Source organism: Sorex araneus, chromosome 2 (assembly GCF_027595985.1).
Source record: "Sorex araneus isolate mSorAra2 chromosome 2, mSorAra2.pri, whole genome shotgun sequence".
In the NCBI taxonomy this organism is placed as follows: domain Eukaryota; kingdom Metazoa; phylum Chordata; class Mammalia; order Eulipotyphla; family Soricidae; genus Sorex; species Sorex araneus.
In genome coordinates this window covers 339,075,562-339,096,761 of record NC_073303.1, presented here as the reverse complement: position 1 = coordinate 339,096,761, position 21,200 = coordinate 339,075,562, and the positions used below count along the sequence as shown (strand labels likewise).

The 21,200-nt window shown below is 37.3% G+C and overlaps 1 protein-coding gene across 1 annotated transcript in view; it reads left to right on the top strand.

Moving 5' to 3' along the window:
• The window catches only part of CDH2 (cadherin 2), a 239,958-nt gene extending 225,605 nt beyond the window's left edge, over nucleotides 1-14,353 (top strand). Inside the window, exons 15-16 of the mRNA XM_055127782.1 lie at nucleotides 1,311-1,475; nucleotides 12,924-14,353. Of these exons, the coding sequence (XP_054983757.1) occupies nucleotides 1,311-1,475; nucleotides 12,924-13,130 (372 nt within the window). The 3' untranslated portion in view covers nucleotides 13,131-14,353. The remainder of the gene's footprint in view (nucleotides 1-1,310; nucleotides 1,476-12,923) is intronic.
• The last annotated feature ends 6,847 nt before the right edge of the window (nucleotides 14,354-21,200 follow it).

The window sequence follows — 21,200 nt, the reverse complement described above, 5'->3', positions numbered from 1 at the left end:
TGTAAGTGCCCTTTTAAAAATGTAAAAGTCTATTCTTTGCAAAAAATAACAGGCTAGGCCTGCAGACCCTAGTTTGCCCTACAGAAGCAGAAAAAGGAGGGAGGAAGGAACACTGGCTTTGATGGACCGTAAGGGAAGAAAAACACGCCAGGGTCTTGTTGTTATTGTTGTTTTTCATTTGTTTAAATATTCACGAACTTGTCAGGGAGTAAAAAGTTTTCTTAGCCTCCTTAGGTCGCTCACTGCTGAGAAGTAAAAAGACAAAGAAAGATTAAAAAGAGAAGAGAACACACGTTTTATCTAATTTATACAAATCCTTAGGAGCCTTTGTAAAAGAATAAAGATGCATAGAAGTGACCACCATGGGGATATTTTATTCCTTTAAGGCAAAGAAACAGTGAATTGTGAAGGGCCTGGCTAGAAGGCTAATAGGGCTAGTAAAGGTGCAGTGATGACTAGGAAGATAGAGTTTGTATCATAAGGTTGGTTTGTACAGAAATTGTGTCCCCAAATTCCTTGTCTCCTAATAATCCTCCTTTTTCCTCTTTCTGGAATAGGAGAGGACCTTTCCGTGGGAGTGTTATCATCCATTTCAGGGATGAAGGATGTGTGTGTGTGTGTGTGTGTGTGTGTGTATGTGTGTGTGTGTGAGAGAGAGAGAAAGAGAGAGAGAGAGAGAGAGAAAGAAAGAAAGAGAGAGAGGAGGGTGAGGGAGGGGAAGACATGTTGAATTTCATCTACTTAAGAAAGTAAATTTGAGGCCCGAAAGATAGTGCAGGGGTTAAGGGGTAGGACACTTGCCTTATTTGCAGCAGACCCCAGTTTGATCACCTTCACTGTACATTGTCCCTTGAACATTGCCAGGAGTCACCCCTAAGCACCCCTGTGCAATATCAGGTGTGATCTCCCCAAGAAAGATATTGACTGTGATAAGGTGCCATATCGAGGATGGTGTGTTGAACCCCATAAAATTAAAGTCATTGCTTCTATGCTGCTACTCTATTTTCTAGTTGATGTTTTAATCACTTTACAGTGGGACCTCATCTCACTGCTGTTTTCCATTGGAAACTGATGAGGAACATAGGAAAGCAGATGGAGCACAGACTGTAGAAATGAAAAACAGAGAAGAGATCGCTGTGTGAAAGAAATATTTAATCATAACATGAAAAACTCACAGTGGCAACTTTTCCATTATGTTAAATTTTACTCATTTCTATGCATTCTGGGTATGTGTTTAAAAACAAAGGTTGTAATTTTCCATCTTTATGCCCATCCACCATGATTTTTTTTTTCAATTTTATCTTTCGTAGGACTATGACTTGAGCCAGCTTCAGCAGCCTGATACCGTGGAGCCTGATGCCATTAAGCCCGTAGGAATTCGCCGGCTAGACGAGAGACCCATCCACGCTGAGCCCCAGTACCCGGTCAGATCTGCAGCCCCACACCCTGGGGACATTGGGGACTTCATTAATGAGGTAGGAAAAGATGCCCCTTTCTTTATGACGACTCTTTTGTTTTTATTTTTGTTTTTGTTGTTTATGGAGAGAGCGCTAGGACAAATGGAGACATTACTGGCGCCTTCTCGAGCAAATCGATGAACAACAGGATGACAGTGATACAGTGATACAGTAATACAGTGATGGGGAGAGGCACCTCACAAGCATTGCTCAGGGGACTTAGTGACTTAGTGCCCCAGGACGCAGAGCTGCTTGGGGCCTGCAGTGACAGGGACCATCCGCATTGCCAGCAGCACCATGCCCGGAGGTGCTGGGAAATGGTCCTCACCTGAGGAAAGGTTCAGATTTGCTGACCCCTGGACTGTGTCCCTGCTCCTACATGGGCTTTTTCCTGATGCTGTTTGTTGTTTGTCATGTTTGTCCCAAATTACTTGGACTCTTCATGAAACATTTACTATGTTCACTGAAGCATCCTTGTTTGACTTAAAATTATCTGTGTGAAAGCAAATGTGATGTAAATAAGAAGCAACAGATTCAATTGCTTGGATCAGCCAAAAAAAGAGATCTGTCATTAATACTCTGCATTTGTAATTGACATTAATATATATTATCAGTATTAGTCACACTATCTCCAATAAGGATTTTCCCCCTAGATTACAAGTAATAAATTGACTGATACTATTATAGTTATTCTAATTTCATTTATTAGCACTGATAAATGTAATAATAGTTCACTTTCTATTTTTTCCACACTTTGAATCCCATCTCACAAATGGTGAGAATTCAGAGCCTATTCAACGACTAAAGAGGTCTATGAAATAAGATTAGTAGGAAGAGCAGCTAAATTAAATATTTTGTAAGTGATTTAAATACTTGTCGAGTTGAGGAGTTTTAAGAGCTTCTATAAGAGGCAGCTAATTCTCTGTTGAATGTAACATGTATGGTTTTCACTGTCAAAATTATTATGCCATTCTTTTATTTTACAACTGACCAAAAGAGTTCTGCTACATCTCATACTTAAGTTTTGAATTAAATTTTTTAAAATCATTTCTATAGTCTGGGTTGCTATAGCACAGCGGTAGGGCATTCGCCTTTCACGCAGCCGACCTATGTTCAATTCCTCCGCCCCTCTCGGAGAGCCCGGCAAGCTGCGGAGAGTATCGCGCCCGCAAGGCAGAGCCTGGCAAGCTACCCATGGCGTATTGGATATGCCAAAAACAGTAACAGTAAGTCTCACAATGAGAGACATTACTGGTGCCCGCTTGAACTAATCGATGAGCAACAGGATGACAGTGACAGTCTTAACTACAATTTTCTTTTGAGGTTTTATTGGGAGCATAAGTAAGCAATGCATTTGGTATCAATTTGGATTGTGAATGTATGCCAGGATGTCTACTCTCTAGCCATACATGTTCTATCTCAAGGTCAGAATTGGCCTAATGCATTACAAAACACAATCTATCTGTTCAGGGCTGTGATGATACACTTAGGCCTGGGACTGGGGAGATAGTGCAGGATGAGGGCACACGTTTTGCATGTGCCCAAGCCAGATTCAAACCCCAGCATCATATGAACTGCCAGGCATCAGCTAGCATGATCACCCTGCCCAACACCACTGGGGTATCCTTGGGGTTTCCCAAGCCACAGGACCCAAGAAGCACCTCATCCTTGTGCCCTAGCACTGGCCCAGTTGACGGAGAACTGCTGAGATTGACCTCCAGTTCTTCTGAGCACCACTTGGGAAATCAGTCTTTGCCAAAGCCTCTTACTCTATGTAGGTATAATTAATCTACCTTAGGTTTCTACATGAACTTCTTTTTTTTCAAAGTTTTGCAACAAAGTCAGAATATTTATCTCTTATAACTGCATAGCTGTCTTCATAAAAAACATGCTGCTCTCTGAGCATATGTATTCACTTCTGTTAAATAGGTAATAGGTTAATTTGTAGTAGGCATGATTTAACAGCAGATAAAAGGCAAAAACAACAGATTGCCAGTAACTTTTATCTAAAAAAAAATATGCCTTGACTTTTCCAGCTTCTTTATATATAGGCCAGCTTAGGGAAATGTGCAGGAATTTACACATACGATAGATCTTTTGAATATGTAGGAGTGCCTGATGATTTTACTTCTGATTTGGCTTTCACTATCATGAAAAATTGTTTAGTTATTCCTGGGGTTGTCAGGTTTCAAGATATAGTGAATCTTTCAGATGTGAGAACTAGACTTTTTTAAAGGTAGGAGTTTGGCTTCAGTGTAATTCACTGGATTCTTAGCTGAATGCTTCTACTGCCCCTTATGTATCATTATTCTGTGGGATTCCCTCCCATTCGTGGCACTCTTCTTAACAATAAGGTTTATGCAGTAAGTAAGATTTATCAGTCTATCCCTAATCCAATCCCTGCCCTCTTCCCAAACGACATCCCTCCCTATGCCAAGCCCAACTGAGCTACGAATATTTCCTCAAAGGCACCACACTTTGAATTTCTTTTCATTTGGTTGTATTCACAGTGATTTACAATACTGTTATCATGCTATTAATTGTAAGGCTTGCAGTACCTAGGATCAGGTTTTATTAAGAGACAACTGTATTCCTCTATTCATTGTAGCACTATTTGCAATAGACAAAATCTGGAAACAACCTAAGTGTATGAGAGAAGATGACTGGTGATAGAAAGTGTGGTGTTTATAGACAGTAGAATGCTACTCAGCTATAAAAAATGAAATCCTGCAGTTAGCGGCCATGTGGATGAAACTGAAGAGATCAGGCTGAGTGAAGTTCAGCCAAAAGGAGAGAGCAGATATGGAATTATCTCTTATGTGGGACAGGATAGTAAGGAATTTATTAATTGCCAAAGGCAGCAGAACCTGAGAACTGAACTTACTTTGGCAGAGAGCCTGGGATAGGGGCTGAGGAGGGAACCTTGAGACAGTGGTGAAGGGTGTCTGAACACTGTTTGCACCCTATCATTGATAGTCTCACAATCATGGTGAATAAACTCTAGCCCTAGTATTGCATTGTGAAAGCCTCGAATAGTATTGTAAATCACAGTGAATAAATCTTAATCCTAGGTATGGTAAGCCTTATAATTACTAGTATAATAATAGTATTGTAAATCATCCCATACTCTTAGCTCTTTTGTCAAAAGATTAACTGGTATACCTTGGTATTGTCTCTTGGCTCTCAATTTTATTCTATTGGCCTTGGAGTCTGTCCTTATTCCAGTACCACACTGTCTTAATTGCTGTAGTTTGGTAGTATAATTTAAAACTAGGAAAAATAAAGCCTCTCATCTCTTTTTCCTTAGGATTGCTTTCACTTTGTTGGTGGTGGTGGTGGTGGGAGGTGGCGGGGGGGTTAATACTCCATGTAAAACTTGTACAGTAATGTGGCAGGTTACAGAAGTAAGCCATAGAAATCTATGGCGTTTCTGGGTGCATACAACAAAATAGATGAGGGAAATATTTTTTAAAAATTTCAGTCACAACTGCACTTCAAAAGTATATAACACCTGGAAATCAGCTTAACAAAAGACATGAAAGAAAAATATAAATTACTGTTGAGAAAATAAAATAAGACCCAGGAAATGGGCACTCATCACTGTTCATGGATTGGAAGGATTAATATAGTCAGAATGACAGTCCTTCCCAAAGCACTATACAGATTCAGTGTAATTCATATAAAAATGTCCATGGCATTTTTTGATGAAATATACCGAATGCATCAATGTTCTGTTTCTCACAGCAAATCCAGTGTTACATGGTACAGTTCAGATCACTTTTAACTACTATGTCATTTATGGAAAGGCCTTGCTTTCTTAGCTGTAAGTGAAATATTCACTGAGACATCACATTCAATCCCAACATCTCTCTAAGGAGACTAATTTCATACTTCAGGGGAAATCCACACATCCCTCATCCTTCATCTACCATAACCCTCTCCGCTGGGATAAAGCTACCACCCTGTCCCTGTTTCATGTGAACATGTATATGCTCTCCAAGGAGATTATTTCTTATCCTTTGCATATCCTCAGAATTTGCTATATTGTCTTGCTTTTAGATTTTGTTTGTTTGAAGAGTCCAACTATGGAGGCAAAAGTGTAGTGCATAAAACTGAGTGTATTTTGGGTGTGCTAATTTGGGCTTATCAATGCTCAAGTCAGAAAGTTTGTATTTCTAGTGGTGATACATTCATAAAACAATGATATTGTCTCTTTTGAGTTATGTTTTAGTGCATGCCTTGAGTTTGTGTGTGTTTTTAGCTTCTTTTTTTTTTTGCTGTAACTGGATTTAACAGTCAAGAAAGGAGTGCAATGCCTAGTTAATAAGCTATATTCAGTTACCCTTCTCCTCTCATGCCATAGTAACATTTTCCATTTGTAACTTCTTTCTAAAATAATGCCTAGATACATTGCCTAACAAATGACTCAAGACCTTGATGAATGAATTCTTATGTGGCTGACTTTGCTCCAGACAACTTTCAAATTAACTTGTAGAATAGAATCATTTGATAATTTTAAATTCTTCTGCATTTGTTAAGGCTCATTTTAAAATCAACATTCTGGGCCTGAGATCATTTTTTCAAAAAACAGTTACTGAATATCTGTTTTGTGTATATAACCAAGCAAGTAATATAAATAAGAAACTGGACTAAGCATAGATGATTTTTGTGTGTGCCTTCTTACTTTGCTACTACACACTCTTTGTAACAGGAAGATAATTAAGTACTGGGAACCTTTTTGACTTGTGTATAGGACATCTGTTGAATCTGATTCTTCTTCACACTGTAACGTCATTTCAGGTCTTCCCCAACTCATATTTTCAGGCCATCTAGAGAAATTCTACGTGTAGTTTCCTTTCTTACTTATAACTTCATGTCAGAGTCTAATTCGTGCCATTCCTTCTGCTTGGAATGCCCTTCCACCTTTATCTTGACATTAAACCTTTTGTTGTCTTTACAAACACACAGAATTTGCAGGCACATGGAGTGAGTTAATGCCACCCTGTGGCATCCCATCATACCTAAACTCTTATTCCATTTGAAGTTCCCATCTGTCCAGTAGGAACCCTCCTATAAAAAAAAAAAAAAACCGGGGCTGGAGCAATAGCACAGCGGGTAGGACGTTTGCCTTGCACACGGCCGACCCTGGTTCGATTCCCAGCATCCCATATGGTCCCCTGAGCACCGCCAGGGGTGATTCCTGAGTGCAGAGCCAGGAGGAACCCCTGTGCATCGCCAGGTGTGACCCAAAAAGCAAAAAAAAAAAAAAAAAAAAAAAAAAAAACCTATCAAGAGAAGAAATGCTTCCCTTGTGTTGGGGACTGGTAAGGAGAAGGTAAATTGATTGGTGAATATCTGACTACATTAAAGTCTTACATTTAGGAAGCATTTCCCTTACCGCTACTAAGTGCATAAAATTTAATGTGATTATAGCATAAATTAATTTGTAAAAAAAATAAGAAAAAGAGGGGCCGGAGCGATAGCACAGCGGGTAGGGCGTTTGCCTTGCACGCGGCCGACCCGGGTTCGATCCCCGGCATCCCATATGGTCCTCCAAGCACCGCCAGGAGTAGTTCCTGAGTGCAAAGCCAGGAGTAACCCCTGAGCATCGCTGGGTGTGACCCAAAAAGCAAAAAAAATAAAAAATAAAAAAATAAGAAAAAGATAAAATGTCTGTACCATGAAATGCACTACAGTTTGGAATAGGAAAAAAATCTCAGGAGGTTAAGATGACATAGAGAACAATGGGGGTACAGGGGTGTGAAGTCAGTTCTCTGATACTCAGCAAGGAGATAAATATCTTCCTCCTTTGAGGAACATCATGGGAATGAAACTCTCTAGTAGCCCAAACAGGACATAACTCAGTAGAGAGTCTTCAACCTCAGACATCGTGAGATGTACTCAGTATCTTTATATAAACTGAATATATATACTTGACGGTACTGAGGAAGAACTCAAGCACATTTATAAACAACTTTGAAATATAGACAGATTTATTTATCTTCAGGGCTTATTTGATTTAGCATAGTACCAAATGTTCCAAATTAGGAATTATATAGTAGTGATTATAATTGGGGTATTTTCATAAATGTAAGGAATAGATAAGCTTATGAGAACATTTTCTAGTTTATTTTAGTAATGAACAAATGTTGCCTTGAATATCAAAAGTGATCATTTATTTTGAATATATAGAATAAAATAAGTCATACACTTTTAAATTTCACCTACAGAATTTCAGTCTATTTTGAGGTTTTTAAACATGACCTTCAAAGGGTGAAAAGTTGAAACAAATTATGTTAATCTCAGTCTGACAGTAGATTTAGCATACCTTCAATAACTTTACTAATCCTGTATATTTCTTTATCTCATAAGTATGAAAACCAAGGTCATACTCTGTTAAAAGACAGACATTTTTCAAGACTGACTTTTGATTAATATCACTTTAAAACTGTGGAAAGTGCTTTTAGAATAACTTGCTTAAAACTACTAAACTTTAAAACTTTTTTCTCCTATTAATTAAATACAATTTGTCTTTAAAAATGTCTTTTTACATTCTTCTACGAGTTGGGCAGTTTAATTCAACTCCAGCTGCCTTGCCTTATAGCTGTTTGCAAAAGTAAAAGCCTTTGGATTTCAACTTTTTAATTTATAATTCTCTTTATTGATGTAATGGGGATATATTAGAGCCTTTTAGAGAGCACTAAATGAGGTAATCCAAGTAAATTGATTGGGACATTTTCCATAGCTTGTCACAAAATTTAAAGTCTCTCAATTATTAATCAGTATGAGATTAATAATTATTGAAGATACCTTTCAGAAGTTAAAACTTTCTACTGCCTTGTAATAAAACAAAAGGCTCTTCTTCCAAAAACAATTCATTTTAAGTAAAAGTAAACTCATAGAAATTAATCTAGTAAGGTTGACATTGACAAGGCATAGAATTCTGCTGTAATTATATACATGTCATACTTCTATGCACTCATGTCTTTTTATGTGCGTTTAGTGGTGGTGGTGGTGTCGATGGTGAGTTTCTTGTTTATTTTATGATTGGGTGGTGCACACTTAACAGTGTCCGGGGGCTCAGGAGATCATATGATGCTGACTATTAAGCTCACTTCTGCGTGAGAAGCTTGCAAGCCAGTCCCTAGAGCTGTCACCTGTCCTCTCCCATATAATGTGGACCTTAGCTGCTCCTGAAAGATGGAGCTTTAAAAGTAAGTAAGTCTTGAGGTGAAAGAAACTGTGTCCAGGACAATTACAATGCAAGGTTACCTTCTAGAATTCCTGTTGGTACCAGGTAGTATGTTGGACACCAAGATATAAGATGAATACAAAGAAACCCAGCAGATAGGATCGCAATGTAACATAACCAAAGCACAACAGTAAAAGTAAAGGGGTCCAGAGAGACCATGAAAATCACTCTTATTCATGGTTGGAAGAGAAAAGTCATGCAATCTAAGTGACATCACTAATCGGCTTGGATGGATGGATGGATGGATGGATGGATGGATGGATGGATGGATGGATGGATGAATGGATGGATATATGGATATTAATTAAATTAAAATGTGACACAAAATATTTCAAATAAAGAGTCAATACTTAGCAGTAATTTAACATGCACTAATAAACTTCAGAAAACTGTCGCTTTTCTTAAGTTTGGGAGATTTGGACAAATAATTTGGTGATGATTTTAACTACAGGAACTAAGAATAAGTAAAACAGAAAATGTGGTCAGCAGAGTAGGATCACTGAATGCTGCTCTAAATGGTTTGGTCTAAATTCTGTAAGTTATCCAAACATCAGGCACTGAATAGCATCTGTCTCTATGTTTTTCACATATTTTTTTATTATTTAATGTGAAAGTGTTTTAATCAAGAATGAACTCTGGGGCTGGTAGGTAGGTACCATATGTTGGACCCCTTCCTTCCTTGCATACATTTAACCTAGATTCTATCCCCAGACCCACATGTGGTCCCTGAGCCCATCAGGTGTGCCACACAAAAATAAAACATTAAAAAAGCATTCTAATTTAAAGGGAATTTTTAGTAGACCAGTCAAAATGATCTTTTATGACCCAAGGACCTCTTAAACAAGGACTTCACACACACACACACACACACACACACATATAAAAAATTTAAAATATATATTGTACTTGATAGGAAAGAAAGAGAAATAGTACAGTGGACTAGAAGAGTGTCACTGTGATCATGCTCAATATAATGTGCTCAGGGAAGGCACCCACCCACTGAGACAATAGAAGATAGGATGTGGGAAATGGACCTTTTCACATTATATTTCCCTAAAATATGTAGCAAGTTTTTGTCCCCATGAAGGCTTGTCTCTACCCATAAAGTGTCAGAAAGATCTAGGATCAGAAGTCTATAAATAAAACCAGCAAAAATCTAGCCAGAGCCACAGCTCTTTCATTTGACAGAGGTGACACCAATTCTCTCATTCTCTCTCTCTCTCTCTCCCTCTCTCTCTCTCTCTTTCTCTCTTTTTGTGTCTCTACACACATACACACACACACACGTGTGTGTGTGTGTGTGTGTGTATAAAGCTGTAGCACTGCCATCTCATTGTTCATCAATTTGCTTGAGCGGGCACCAGTAACGTCTCTATTATGAAACTTGTTGTTACTGATTTTGGCATATCGAATATGCCATGGGTAGCTTGCCAGGCTCTGCCATGCGGGCGGGATAGTCTCGGTAGCTTGCCGTGCTTTCTGGGAGGGACGGAGGAACCGAACCCGGGTCGGCCACGTGCAAGGCAAACTCCCTACCCGTTGTGCTATCGCTCCAGCCCGTATATATAAATAAAAATAAAGTACCAATTTATGTAGACTTCAAGATCTCCAGAAGTAATACTAACACATACTCATCTAGGTTTATTCAAACTCGGGAGGAAGGGAGAAATTCATGCAGGTGGCTAGCAGCTACCTCCCATCACATGAAGGGCTGTCCACAACCCAAAATAAAGAAACCCCATAAGGGAGGTCCAGAAGGTCATGTGACTCACTGGATTCCTTCTGTGCATTCACTCTGGCTGCATGCCTGTTTGGTCTGTTTCTTAGTATTTGACAATGATCATTTTAAAATGATTGAAATAGTACCAGGGGGTTATATGCGCCTCAACCAGATGAATCATATTTTATTCTCTGATGAAAATTGCTATTCAAGTGGAAGGAGCGTACAGTATTTAATTTTCACCCTCGACGGGCAGATTGCCCAAGAATTCTTGAAAAGTTCAGTGGGTTTTGCCCTTTAAAATTATTAAAACCTGAGATAGTGCAATGCTCTAGCATATTATCATGTTCCCTAATGGGTTACATGGCCTTAACCTCTTTATTACTTGCCCCCCCTCCTTTCCCTTTGGTGCTGTGACCTGGCATTGCACATGCTCAGCTGTGGTACTCATTAGGGATCATATTTCTGATTGTGTTGCTTGCACACGCACGCCCATTTGTCTGTGGAGCTCCCACATCCTGATCATATTGCTCACTGGGAGTCTCCATGGTGCTAGTTGATAAGCTAACCATGGGTTGTACTCACACCTTATCTTTAATGGTGGTACCCATCCTTCAGTTGTGATGTTTGAAAATACCACTGTCTTCGAGACATTGCACCCTCTGATATTGAGCCACACACCAAATCCCACCCGTGCTGGTGTTGGCATCAAACTCATGACCTCAGGCTTGCAAAGGGGCAGTTTTAGCCACGGAAACATCCACTAGTCCACCTAGCATCTTTTCTTTTTTTTCAAAAAAAACTATTAAACAGATTTTAATATCACTGAGATATTCAGAAATCCAAGGTAGGAGATAAAATAAAAATTTTTGAATGAGCACTTTTTGTTTGTTTCCCTGATGATTTTGAGACTAGATTACCATCATTGTTAATATTGTTAGGTGGTTTAAGAGTCAGTGAAGATTCTCAGGTCCTTTAACTTACTTGTGAAGATGGCAGTTTCCAGCAGTTTTTCCTAAGTCAGAGTTAACATCAACGAGCACTGTTTTCTCCACTGAAGTCAGACACACTGGACATCCTGCCACTGACTCTTCAAAGCTAATGTTAGTCTTAACCTTTCCGTATTTCCAGTGTGGTGCTGAAAGCATTAGGATTGGACTGAACTCTGCATGCATGGGTCTTTTTGAGTTGTGTATTGTGATAAAGCAGACAACCAGAACACAGTGACCTTGGTTATCGTCTGTGCTGTCTCTATTGTAATTATCATGTTGTTTGTATCATAATTCTGTAGCTTTACTGTAGGACATAATAAAAATAATATCAGTGCAGAGAAGTAGCACAATATGGAAGGGGCTTGCCTTGATGCTATAAACTTGGGTTTTGTCCTCAGCACCACATGTATTCAGAGCCCGCCAGGTGTGACCCTTGAGTTCAGAGCAAGGAGTAAGCCCTGAGCATTACTGGGTTTGGCAAAGAAGAAATGAAATACAGCATCAATATGATCAAAAGAATATTTGTCAGGGCCGGAGCAATAGTACAGCAGGTAGGGTGTTTGGCTTGCACGCAGCCAACCCAGGTTCAGTTCCCCCCGCATCCCATATGGTGCCTCATGCACCATCAGGTGTAATTCCTGAGTGCAGAGCCAGGAGTAACCCTAGAGCATCGCCAGTTGTGACCCATAAAGCAAAAATTTAAAACAATATTTGTATATTTGTCATAAGGGGTCCATTCTCCTCACTAGAAATTTTTTTTTGACTTTTCTTAGTTTTCTCTCAGATCTTTCTCAGCCAGTTCTTATATGGACCTACGTTAGTGCTGAACTAAGTAAATCACCTATCGCTTAGTTTGCAGTTGCTAGATATTTTAGGGAAGAGGAAAGATGCTAGGGTGTGGGAAATAACGCATAGGGCTAGTGTGGATGATTCACATGTGGAATTTGTTCCGTGACACCACATGTTCCTCTGAGCACAGATGGTAGAAGCTCACCTGCCGGAAGTGGGAAGGAAGAAGGAGAGAGAGAGGGAGGAGGAAGGGATGGAGGTGTCTTAGCCCTTCAGAGTATTTCAATAGCGTGCTTCAGCAGTAATTGCTCGTTCAAAAGTTGTCTGGCCCAGTTTCAGTCATAATTGTCCTTCTAAGTGTTCATTGAATGAATGAGTAAATGAATTGATTTTGTGATAATCACTGATAATAAGTTTAGCTTTATATTTCAGTAATATACGTATCAACACTACTGTAATCTTATTTCCTTAAGCCCTTTCCTTTCTGCTTCAAGCTGTTCATTCTTTCGTTCTGTCCAATATAGTATCCATTTAACTTCCTCCCAATGTATATCTTTGCCTCGCCGAGCTCGACTCATGGGGGTCTTTCTTGGCAGGGGAAAGACAAAAGTTAACATGGGTCTAACTTTCACAGCAGGTTCAATACACCCAATTTCTATGACTTAAGCAACTCTAACCAGTCTGTTTTTTGTCTTTGTCTTTCCAACTCCTAGGGCCTTAAAGCTGCTGACAATGACCCTACAGCCCCGCCATATGACTCCCTCTTAGTCTTTGACTATGAAGGCAGTGGCTCCACTGCCGGGTCCTTGAGCTCCCTGAATTCCTCGAGTAGCGGTGGCGAACAGGACTATGACTACCTGAACGACTGGGGGCCGCGCTTCAAGAAACTCGCTGACATGTACGGTGGAGGTGATGACTGAACTTCAGGGTGAACTTGGTTTTTGGACAAGTACAAACAACGTCAACTGATATTCCCAAAAAGCATACAGAAGCTAGGCTTTAACTTTGTAGTCTACTAGCACCGTGCTTGCTGGAGGCTTTGGCATAGGCTGCAAACCAATTTGGGCTCAGAGGGAATATCAGTGATCCAATCCTGTTTGGAAAAACACTGAGCTCAGTTACACTTGAATTTTACAGTACAGAAGCACTGGGATTTTATGTGCCTTTTTGTACCTTTTTCAGATTGGAATTAGTTTTATGTTTAAGGCTTTAATGGTACTGATTTCTGAAACGATAAGTAAAAGACAAAATATTTTGTGGTGGGAGCAGTAAGTTCAACCGTGATACGCTTCAACACGCTTTTGTTACATTGCATTTGCTTTTATTAAAATACGGAATTAAACGAACAAACAAAAAACTCATGGAGCGATTTTATTATCTTGGGGGATGAAACCATGAGATTGGAAAATGTACATTACTTCTAGTTTTAGACTTTAGTTTCGGGTTTTTTTGTTTTTGTTTTTGTTTTTTTTCTTTTTTCACTAAAATCTTAAAACTTACGCAGCTGGTTGCAAGTAAAGGGAGTTTTCATATCACCAATTTGTAGCAAAATTAAATTTTTTCATAAACTAGAATGTTAGACACATTTTGGTCTTAATCCATGTACACTTTTTTATTTACTGTATTTTTTCCACTTCACTGTAAAAATGGTATGTGTACATAATGTTTTATTGGCATAGTCTATGGAGAAGTGCAGAAACTTCAGAACATGTGTATGTATTATTTGGACTATGGATTCAGGTTTTTTGCATGTTTATATCTTTCGTTATGGATAAAGTATTTACAAAACAAAGTGACATTTGATTTAATTGTTGAGCTGTAGTTAGAATACTCAATTTTTAATTTTTTTAATTTTTTTTATTTTTATTTTCTTTTGGGAGGGAAGGGAGAAAAGTTCTTAGCACAAACGTTTTACATAATTTGTACCAAAAATGAAAAAAAAAGGGAAGATAATGAAAGAAAGGGGTGGTCTGACACTGGTGGCACTAAGTGTGTGTTTTCTAAAAAACAAAAATGGGGGGGGAAAAAGCTTTTAAACTGGAGAGACTTCTGACAACAGCTTTGCCTCTGTATTGTGTACCAGAATATAAATGATACACCTCTGACCCCAGCGTTCTGAATAAAATGCTAATTTTGGATCTGGTGACTGGTTTGAACTTTTTCTTTTCTACTTGAGTTGTTTTGAATGTTGTGAAAACCCCAAGTACTGACTGGAGTTTTGCTGAGAACAACAGTACCCAAAAGTATGTATTTGTCCTTGCACCATTCACCACTGAAACTCTTAGCATGGCAGCCCTGTGCAGTGAGCCGCAGAGAGAATTGTTGTGAATCCTGTTATCCTCATATAAAAAGAAGACAAGTAAAGCATTTAGTAATACAGGACTAGATGATGCCTTAATGATGACTATATATATATATATATATATATATGTATATGTATATATATATACAACTCACATCCTTAGCTTCAAATTTACGTAATTATTCATATTCCTCAAGCCTTGTTTTCTTTCTACCCAAGTTTACATTTATATTAACAAGCCTTTTGCATCAAGCTACAGTACAAGAAAAACATCAATAAAAAATTTTAGGAGTGGTCCCTAAAACTGCAGTAGACACTTAGAATTCTCAGGCGAAGACATTTCTCTGAAGCAAGTGTTGTGTGTGCTTTCTTTTGACTAATGTCCATTCATTGAACTGCCAGTCTTTCCAGATTTGTTATGTACAGTTGGCAAAATTTAAAACATCTGTGGTTCATGAGATGATGGTTCAATGTGTATACAAGTAGGAAAAGATTTGCACTTTCTAGTTAATCAACATACCGTGATATTTGTGTATGAGTAAGAGTTCTTGAAAATCTACTCTTCAAGGCTAAGGTGCTTACCTAGCAGGCAGTTGACCCAGTTTTGACCCCCAGTATCACATATGGTCCCTGAAGCACAGCAAGGAGTGATCCTTGAACACAGGATCAAGTCAGGAGTAAGCCAACCTCTCTGTGGGGCCAGGAAGACATTTTGGGGAATAGGGGTGTATGGCTTGTATGAAGAAGAACCTGAATTTGATCCCTAGTACCTCTGAGTCCACCCCTGATGTCAGCCAGTGCTCCATCGCCAGATCCAACCATTGACCCCTCCGGCCTGATGGACTGAGTGTTGGTAAGATTGTTCGCTGCACTCCCTGAACACTACTCAGAGACTACTTCAAATGAATCTGCTCTTTGCATTTGGAGCACAGTACAGATAGTTACTCAGAATTAAAAACTGAAATTAGCTAAGTTTTACAAAATTATTTTTGCATCTTGCTATTATTGGAAAATAAAATTTAAGAGGCTTGAAGAATTTCTAATTTATATTTGCTTCATGATCATATCACACATTTTATAGTAAACACGTTGAAAAACATTTTAACAATATTCTTTAACTTCATGTGCTTTGCTTAACATAAAGATTATTTTATATTAGACAGAGAAATTTACTCCTCTATTGATTCACTCTGTAGCAATACTTAACTTGTCAGTTTTTAAATTACTAGATGCCACAACTTGCCTTTGGGAATTTCCATAATGAAACTTAATAAATTTACTAATTGGAATAGGCTTTACTAAAATGGATCCTTAACTGCATTCATGCTACTTGATATCCAAATGAAAACTGAATTATCTTCTTAAATGTACACATTACAGTATTTAAATTTTTCTTCATTTAGGTAAGCATTTCCATTATTTTCTTATGGTGCATACATATTATAGATATGTAAGATACCCATAAACTTGAAGCATTTTATCTCATCACAATAAGCATAAAAACTATTTTTAAAAGTCACTTTTTAAGAAATAATAGATGACAATATTATCCTTTGTGAAAATACTTTACTAAAAAATGAAAAAAAAATGGAAATTCTCTGCTACAGGAAAAACTTATGTTATCTGATAAATTCTACTTATTTTCGAAAATCAATTTTATAACTTAATAAAAATTTCATTTCCACAAAAAATACATTGTTCATTAGTTATTTACTATTTAATTTAATTGCTAAGCATGTGCCATGAAAAATTACCTATATTAATATAAAGATATATCTACCTCATTGTAAAAGAAAGGCTATATGGTATGTGCAATATTCTATAATATGAACATATAGTCAGTTTGGCTATTTACTTTTTGCTGTTTCCGCTTTTCCAGTAATAAGATTGATTTTCCAGATAACACCCTTGTGAGTATCATTTTGCACTGACTATTTCTCTGAGTTGCATGGAAATGGAATTGCAAAACTAAGGAATGTGAAGGAAGTTAATGAAATTATAAAGGTTTTAACATTGCTTCAGAGTGCCTTTAGCTAAAAGAAGATGAGACTTCCTAAAAGTCAGCAACTTCCTCCTTTGACTGAAGATTTTATTCAGCTAAAGTAAAAACACAAAATGTAAGATAATCTAACCAACACATTATTCTTTATTCTTTGGAAGTTAACCTTTGAATTAAGCCACATTACTAGTTTTAAATACTCTGTAAAAGCACTATAACCATGTGAAGAAATAAAATCTTAAAAATTGTATTCATGAGTGTGGTTTATGGATCCCATAGAGAGACATACTTTTTAGGTCATTCTAAGTGATTTTGTTCTCTTCTGCATTCATGCTAATAAGAAACGCTCAAATAAAATGCCAGAATCTCTGTGAAATGGGTCCTATTTCCTGACAAAAGCATATGCAACCACGGGGCTGTAGAGTTGACAGGAATATGGCTGCAAACCCGAGTTCAATCCCCAGCATCCCATATCATCCCCTGAGCACCCCCAGGAGTGAACCCTCAGCACAAAGCAAAAAGTGATCCCTGAGTATCACTGGGGTGACCCAAAAACCAAAGTTTCAATAAATTACATTTATTTAAAATTTTAACGGGATAAAATTTAATTAAATTTAATGGGATACAATTTTAATGGGATAAAATTTCCCTAATAAAAGACTACACCAATTGTCACTTCCACTAACAGTTTATTCAAACAGACATAAGATTCTCAACAATCTTAGATGTTACATATGTTTACATATATTTATGTGTTGCCAGATGTATCTCCTGAATAAGAAAGATGCCTCTACTAATTAAGGAGGTCTGTGCTGATCATAAGAGTTAGTGCTTTTGGGGCAGGAGAGATTGCACAGTGGGTAGGGCATTTGCCTTGCATGCGGCCAACCCGGGTTCGAATCTCAGCATCCCATATGGTGCCCTGAGCACCATCAGGAGTAATTCCTGAGTGCAGAGCCAGGAGTAACCCCTGTGCATTGCCAGGTGTGACCCAAAAAGAAAAAAAAAACGAATTAGCACTTTTTTTCTTGTTTTAATTTGTTATTTACATTTCTTTCAATATTTGGTTTTCATTTTCTATTAAATTATTTATCTTTTACCAGTTTAAGAATATTAGTAAGAGATCATATACATTTTTCCCTCACCTTTCGCTAATATAAAATCATCTATGGCGTTTTATTTTTTTAATGTTTCACTCTGTTTTCGACTGTAGATCTCTGAGCATATCTCCTACTTAGAAAATCATAAAATTACAATCCTGTACTATTTTGTTTTCTATTATTTTTGCATTTTCTCTTGAATTCATCTGAAAGTGATTTTGTATGACATACAAATAAAACTTTTTAAAACTTTCCTTGAACATGGTCTGTATTCCAAATATCACTTGTTAGAAGTCCACTGTAACCCAATTGATGTGAAATGCAACCTTCATTATCTGCACAGTTCCCATATAAGTATGTTTGCTTTTCATTATTGATTCTGTCCATTGATGTTCTAGTTAATTCCAGAACTATAGAAGATCACTACAATATCATCCTGATAAAGTTCCTCTACCTTTCTATCTTCTAGTCAAACTTGTCTATATCAATTTTCTCTTCTCCATACATTTGGAAACATTTTCCAAGTTCAGTAACACATTTTATTAAGTCATGAAAAGTTTATTTTTATTTAATATCCCATCCAATATTCCTCACTTTTCCAATCCTATGCAGTTGGCCCTCTGTGTCCGTGGGTTCAACGTCCTCAGATGCAGCCAAGTACGGGTTGAGTACATATAAAATGTAGCAAGATCACTAAAGTGATGAAACACATGCCAGGCATATGTGCAGCTTCTGATCCCTGCCACCACATGCCTCCCCACCCGAGCGCTGACTCCTGTTAAATTAAAAATTAAAAATACCATGTAGTTTGACATAATTGCATATATACTAAATATAAACATTTTTGTCATTTTCTCAAAAATATAACAGCTGTCTTAATCATCTCCACATTATTTATGATAACTAATGTATAAATATTATTTAAAGTATACTGGGTATGTGTCAGCAGTAAGCAATACTACACCATTTTATAGAAAGGATTTGGGTAATCTTACAATCTTCAAAAGTGTAGGTACCAATGCCTCTTGAATATCAAGGGCTTATATTTTTCAGAGAATTTTATTCACTGTCACTGTCACTTTCATCCCGTTGTTCATCAATTTGCTTGAACGGGCACCAGTAACGTCTCCATGTGAGACTTGTTACTGCTTTTGGCATATCAAATACTCCATGGGTAGCTTGCCAGACTCTTCCGTGTGGGCAGGATACTCTCGTATCAGGTAGCTTGCTGGGTTCTCCAAGAGGGGCGGAGGAATCGAACCTGGGTCAGCCACGTGCAAGGCAAATGCCTGACCAGATGTGCTATCGCTCCAGCCCAGAGAATTTTATTAAATATATTATTTTACTACAATTGTTATAATTTTTATCACTACCATAAGTGAAGTTTACTTTATATAACATTTTTCCAAGGATTGTTTGCTGTTTTCTTAGATATTGAAGTTTGTTTCTTTGTTTGCCAGCTTCTAGCTGTTGTATTTCACTTTTGTTACTTATTCTAGCAATTAGGTGACTCTTGGTTTTCCTTGACAGATCATCTTAGCTTCAAATAATAATTTGGCCTTATTTCAATATTAATACAGTTTGTAATGTATAATTGGTACTAATATTTATCAGAAGCATGTCATTTTTACTAATTACACTAGGAGGATTTTTTTCTATTTCATCATTATATATCATTTTATGGTATACTGATTTTGAGATGTTATAGTTATACATATTTGATTTTATAAGGTGCATTTCCTTTATCAATAAAATTGATTATTGATGTGTTAAATTATGCCACTAGATTAATACTGAATCAGATGTTTTTGGAATAAATTTTTATTGATTATACACTTGTTATTTTTAATGGGCTCACCTGTTTTATTTGCTGCTGATTTACATAGAAATTTTAACTTGAGTTTTACTGTACTTTTCTGTTCATTTCAGTACTTTTGTTAGTTTTAGTTTGAAAGTTAGGATAGCCTCAAATAAAGATTTAGAAATAATGCCATTTTTTTCCATCCTTTGGACATTAACAAATTAGGATTAACTATTTGTAAAAAGCTGTTAGAATTCTCCAACCATTTTACCATTGTTGAAATTATTTTCCAATAGATCTGGATTGGTGTATTCAGATGTTATATCACTTTTTCACCAGTTTTCATAATTTACATTTCCTGGAAATTGGTCTATTTCACCTGTTACTGTCACTGTCACTGTCATCCCATTGCTCATGGATTTGCTCCATCGGGCACCAGTAACATCTCCATTGTGAGACTTGTTGTTACTGTTTTTGGCATATCAAATACTCCACGGGTGGCTTGCCAGGCTCTGCCGTGGGGGTGGGATACTCTCGGTAGCTTGCCAGCTCTCTGAGAGGGACAGAGGAATCGAACCCCGGTCAGCTGCGTGCAAGGCAAACTCCCTACCCACTTCGCTAAAATGCTTTGATAAAATTCTCTACACAATATTAAAACGTTATTTTTCTTAGTTTATGTTTTCTTATTTTTTAATTACCTCCCCTTTTTTTCCTTTTCTCTTTTGGTTCAGAATGGGGGGTGAGAGAGCACAGCTGACTGTGCTCAGGAGTTACTCATGGCAGTTTCCTGGGGGCATATGTGATGCCTGGGATCAAATCTGGGCTGGCCATATGCAAGGCAAGTGCCTTAACATCTGGACTATTGCTCTGGCCCAATTTTCTTTTCTTTTTCTTTTTTTGCTCTATCGTGTTTTAATCAGAAGAGTATTCTGTTAAAAAATAGTTTTTTTATGTATTGATAAAAATTATGTTCTTGATTTTAGAGCACATTTTACCAAATCTATTACTATTGCACAATAAATACCTAAGGTTTTTATTATTATTATTATTATTATTTATCAGTTCCTGAGAGATATTTGCTAACTCAATTTTGAATTTTTGTATTCCCAGGCCGTGCTTATGTATACTTAACCCTGATATATTTTCTACTTTGTACTGTAGCTTTTATTGATGGGGGTGGGGGAATTTACCTGGCCCTTTTGAATGTTTTGGGCTCTAAATTATGTGTTATTTAATGATAGTATTTATATGATGATTCCAGTATTCTTATCTTTAGTACTTACCTGTTATAACTTGCTTTATCTATTAATTTTAATATTTTTAACTAATCTTCATATTCTAGCATAGAAATTTTAATGTTACTTCCCTATAATTTCTAAATAAGTATAGTAACTGAATTGACCAAAATATCATTCTTGGTAGTAGTTTTTATAGTTGACTATAGTTGCAGCCAGTAAATCTAACCCCTTTTTTTTACAGTTATGAAAGTAGTATTTCTGATATTTTATTAGCATTAAGGTAATGTGTTTACAAGAGTGTTAACGTTTATGATCTTGGTGTTCCCTCACCTCATCACTACCAAAGTGCCCAGAACCTCCCACCCAATCACAGTGAGAGGTGACCTTAATGAACAGTGTATATCAAAGAGAATCCCTGGGTATTTCCAGTTTTGGGGGTGTCTCCAGGACACCAGTCTGTGAATTAATCTCCTTGATGTGAAAGCATAATTGACATTTAAAAACTCTTCCCTTGCATTTTTTTATTTTAACTTTTTATTTTAAGAGCTGT